Source organism: Protobothrops mucrosquamatus, unplaced genomic scaffold (assembly GCF_001527695.2).
Source record: "Protobothrops mucrosquamatus isolate PMUCROS unplaced genomic scaffold, P.Mucros_1.0 scaffold859, whole genome shotgun sequence".
NCBI classification, from domain to species: domain Eukaryota; kingdom Metazoa; phylum Chordata; class Lepidosauria; order Squamata; family Viperidae; genus Protobothrops; species Protobothrops mucrosquamatus.
In genome coordinates, this window is record NW_015387114.1 from 248,465 (window position 1) to 253,280 (window position 4,816).

General features: G+C 51.5%; 1 protein-coding gene across 1 annotated transcript; it reads left to right on the forward strand.

Annotated features, from left to right (window-relative positions):
* Positions 1 to 278: 278 nt before the first annotated feature.
* LOC107290223 (zinc finger protein 420-like) lies at positions 279 to 3,449 on the forward strand. Its single transcript, XM_015819088.1, has one exon. The coding sequence runs from the start codon at positions 279 to 281 to the stop codon at positions 3,447 to 3,449; it is 3,171 nt and encodes a 1,056-aa protein (XP_015674574.1).
* Positions 3,450 to 4,816: the final 1,367 nt, after the last annotated feature.

A 4,816-nucleotide genomic window follows, 5' to 3' on the forward strand; every position in this document is an offset into this window, starting at 1 on the left:
GCTGAACTGGTAGCTTGACTATTCAAGGCAGAGTTTTCTGCTATAGAAAGTCCTCACCCTGACATCATATTAGTGGGAGAACAGAGTCAACTTGTCTTCCAGATGACGCAAAGGCGGACATGGAAAAGTTAGACATTCCTCAGTGTTGAATTTGTTGAAACTGCTCTTTTTTTCTGATTTTTCTCTGGTCTTGTCTTTCCGTTTCCGCAGGCGGTGGATTATAGCATTGCCCCCGAAAGAGGAGGGAGATTGTGCTGTGCGTTTAGCCTAGCAGCCACATGGAACAGGACGACGCGCCTGCAGTCGATGTAGCCCCTCTGTCCCGAGGGAAGGGAGAGCGCCCTTACCCCTGCAGCGAATGTGGGAAGGCATTCAGCCAGTGGTCCAAACTAGTGCGCCACAGGCGTATCCACACAGGCGAGCGTCCCAACACATGTACAGACTGCGGAAAGTCCTTTACTCAGAGCTCCCACCTGGTTCAGCACCGACGGACGCACACCGGCGAAAAGCCTTACGTCTGCCAGGACTGTGGCAAGGCCTTTTCCTGGAGCTCCAACCTGGCCCAGCATCAGCGCACCCACACCGGGGAGAAGCCGTACGTCTGCCGGGAATGCGGCAAGGCGTTCTCGCAGAGCACCAACCTCATCAAGCATCAACGCAGCCACACCGGCGAGAAGCCCTACCGTTGTCCCGAGTGCCCCAAAAGCTTCTACCGCTCCTCCGATCTCATTCAACACCAGATCACGCACACCGGTGAACGCCCCTTCAAGTGTGAAGAGTGCGGGAAAGGATTCACCCAGAGCGCCAATCTGGTCAAACATCGCAAGATCCACGCCGGAGAGAAACCTTTCCGTTGCAACGACTGCGGCAAGACCTTCATCCAGAGCTCGGAGCTTATCCAGCACCAGCGGACCCACTCGGGGGAGAAGCCCTACCAGTGCCAGGAATGCGGCAAACGCTTTGGCCACGGTGCCACCCTGGTCAAGCACCAGCGGCTTCACATGGGGGTGGAGCCCTATCGCTGTGCAGACTGTGGGAAAACCTTTGGACTCAGCTCTGCACTGGAGCGCCACCGGCGGTGCCACAGCGAAAGCCGCCCATATGCTTGCGGGGAATGCGGTCAGAGTTTCTCCTTAGCCTCCAATCTTACGTTGCACTCTCGTATACACCGGGGCGAGAAGCCCTATCGCTGTGCCGATTGCGGGAAGTGCTTTGGCATGAGCTCCACCCTCATCCGCCACCAGCGCATCCACACGGGGGAGAAGCCGTACGCGTGTTTGGACTGTGGGAAGGCCTTTGTCCGCAGCTCGCACCTCACCCAGCACCGCCGAACGCACACAGGCGAGCGGCCGTACCATTGCGAGGAATGCGGCCGGCGTTTCTCCCAAAGCTCCAACCTCATCACCCACCAGCGCATCCACATGGAGGAACGGCCCCACGTGTGCCATGGCTGCGGGCAGCGCTTTGCCCTGGAGGAGGAACTGCAGCGCCACCAGCAGGAAGAGAGTGGGAAGTGCAAGGAGAAAAGAGATGCCAAAGAACCAGACAGCAGTGTTTCCCCCGTGGAGGACTTGTATGTCAGCAGCTCTGAGGAGGATGCGCACATGCAAACACTTTCTCAGGACAGCAGCGCAACGTGCGCCACATGCCGTCTGGATTGCAAAGATGCTGGAGGAGTGGAGCAGCATCAGAGCCGCCATGCTGTTCACCTTTGTAATATTTGCGGGCAGAGCTTCCAAGATGCGGAAGTGTTAGCGCAGCACGAAGAGAGCCACACTTCTTACATCTGCACCGAGTGTGGGAGGAGCTTTGAGGATGCTGGAACCTTGGCTTGCCATCAGGAGGACCACGAATCTTGGATATGTGGCACATGTGGGCAGGAGTGCAGGGACCGTGTGGCTCTGGTTGAGCATGAAGAAGCCCATTCGCTGGCAATCAGTAGGGCGTGTAGGGCAAAATTGGTCGACCGCAAGAGGGATGGGCAGCATGAAAGAAGCAGGAAGGGCAAGGAAAATGTGAAACGTTCATTGGTCCAAGGATCCCTCAAAGCCTTGCCATGCATCAATTCCAAGGTTGCAGGGAATCTTCCCATGGAACCAGAGGAAGCACAGGGAGCTTGGGTCCGTCTTGAATGTGGAAAAAGCTGCAAGGACATTTCAATCCTAGGGAGTCATCAGCAGAGTCACAGGGGACCTCTTGTCTGCTCTGAACATGGGCATGGTGAGCTCACCCCCAGGCAGGGGAAATTGTACCAGTGTTCTGAGTGTGAGCAGGATTTTGGAGATCTGTTGGCCCTGACTTGCCACCAGAGGGAGCAGAAGTGTGGGAAGCTGGATCAGTGTGTGGAGTGTGGTCAGGCCTTGGGGGACACCTCAGCCCAGACGCTCCACCAGGAGAGGCAGCTGGGGGACAAAGCACACGAGTGTCTTCAACCCAAAGAAACTTCTAGTCCTGAATTAGATGTCGCTGTGCGTCAGAAGAATTGGACTGAGGAGTCTTCTGATGCAGCTCTTACTGAGCCTCAGGAAGTCTTCCCAGAAGAAGAGACTTCCAAAGGAAGTGCTCTCTCTAGGGTCAATCAGGGAAAACCACTGGAAGGTCAGCTGTTCTGTGGCTCCTCAGGAACCAACCAGGATGACAACACTTCCAACAACAAACCTCAGAGAATCCCCATGGGACCTTCTGGTGGGCTGCTAGAGAGCCATTCATCTCCTTCCTTACAAGAAGACGAGTCCTGCTTGAAGCCACAGGAGGGCTGTAGATCCAAGAGTCCCTTAGATGTTTCTTCTTTCAAAGAAAGCTCTATCCATGCTCGGATCCCTCAAAGGACTAGCCTCCTAGACAAGTCTTCTCCGGTATCCACAGAAATGACCGCCCTCATCCAGCAGCTGAGCACCAAACCCTACAAGTGTCATGAGTGCGAGCAGAGTTTTGCCACTGCGGCCGAGTTGTCTCATCACCAGGTCGGCCACGTGAAGGAATGTTTGCTGAAGGGCCCTGAATGTGGGCAGGGCTTCCCAGAAAGGTGGGCTCTGATCCAGCACCAGATGGACCACACGGTGGAGAAAGACAGAGGGGCCCATAATCCACCATCCCCAAAACAGAATTGTAGCAAAGACAGGGAGAACCCACAACTTGGGGAGAATTTCACAGGGATCTCAGCTATCCTTTTGCAGAGAGGGAACTATATCTCTGAAAGGAGCACGTTGCTACGACCCAAAGACCCTGGAGTGGATGGGGAGCAAACCTTGGCTGATGCCTTAGAGACCACAGAATCCTACTTCAATCTTGACTTGGGTAAATCTCCCTGCTCTGGGGGTGTGTTTGCCCAGCACCACATACGACCAGATAAAGGCAGGTACTTTGTGCGTTCTGAGCCCAGGAAGATTTCCAGAAACAGTTCGCTTTTGCTGCATCATCTCCAGAACCACACGGTGGAGAAACCTTGATGCTCTAGAATGGCAGGTCATGTCATGTCAATGGCAGGACTTGTAGTATTGGCCATGTTGATGCTTTCCTTCCTGGTGGGTGCACAGGGCCTATTGAGGGGTGGGCCCTTTGATGCAATTGTGGTTTTTGAAGTCTGCCAATCAGAGGAGAGTTGCCAGCTAGGAACTACGGGAGTCATAGCCCCAGATTGGAGAAGGTCGCTTCTGAAGGAGATAAGACACAGACATTACTCTGTGGGTGGGGTGTGGGGATGAAACAGACAGAAAGAGAATATGTTGTTTGGCAGATGTGCAAGATGAGAAACCTTACAGTACTTCTCTATCCACAAAACAGAGCAAATTGTCCCGTCCAAATATTGTTCCTTCCTTCCTTCCTTCCTTCCTTCCTTCCTTCCTTCCTTCCTTCCTTCCTTCCTTCCTTCCTTCCTTCCTCCCTCCCTCCCTCCCTCCCTCCCTCTTTCTTTCTTTCTTTCTTTCTTTCTTTCTTTCTTTCTTTCTTTCTTTCTTTCTTTCTTTCTTTCCAAGGCAAAAAACCTCAAGAACGATGTGAACTGAAATTTCTGTCATCTAATTGGTGAATGGCAGCTGAAATGACTTGAATTGTGATTCGTGATCAGTTTAGATCAGTGTTTTTTTTGAACTTGGGAACTTTAAGGTGTGTGGATTTCAACTCACAGAATTAAATCCTGGGAGTTGAAGTCCATGAAAACCCTGGTATGGGGGTGTGAAAAAAATTAATAGAAAAGGAAAATGAGTTTTTTTTTTTCAGAATCCATCTCTTTCTCTGGCATATTGTAGCGCTTCCCAGAAAAACCTACCCCACTGCAAACAGATTTTTCTGAAAATCATGAAGAAAGACTTTTTGATCAAGTGGAAATTCTTCTTTCTTACCAAATGGTGGCTTTGCTGTCATTGGTGAGCTTCTGAATTTCCCTTGGCTTATTCTGCATCCTGCATTGACCAGGTTTTTTTTATTGCACATCTGATGGCAATTTAGAGATTTCCACTTGCAGCCTTCCTCCAACAAAGATTGTGTTGCTACTCCCACGCTACCAGATAGTATCCTTGAATGAGCATGCTCAGATGCTGCATCATCTAGGCCAGACATGTCAAACATGCGACGTCACATGATGTCGCATGCCAGCAATGGGTTGGGCGTGGCTTCCGTGTGATGCGTCCAGCCGCGGGCTGGCAGTTTAACACCCCTGATCTAGGCAGATGGGCAGTATATAAATTTAATAAGTAAATACATCTACACGATAGATTTCTGTTCCTTGGAATAAAACCTTATGTGGCAAAAGATTTTGAATGTTTGCTGAAAGGGGTAGCTCTAGGCAGCATTTAAGATTTATCTCCTTGATGAAGTT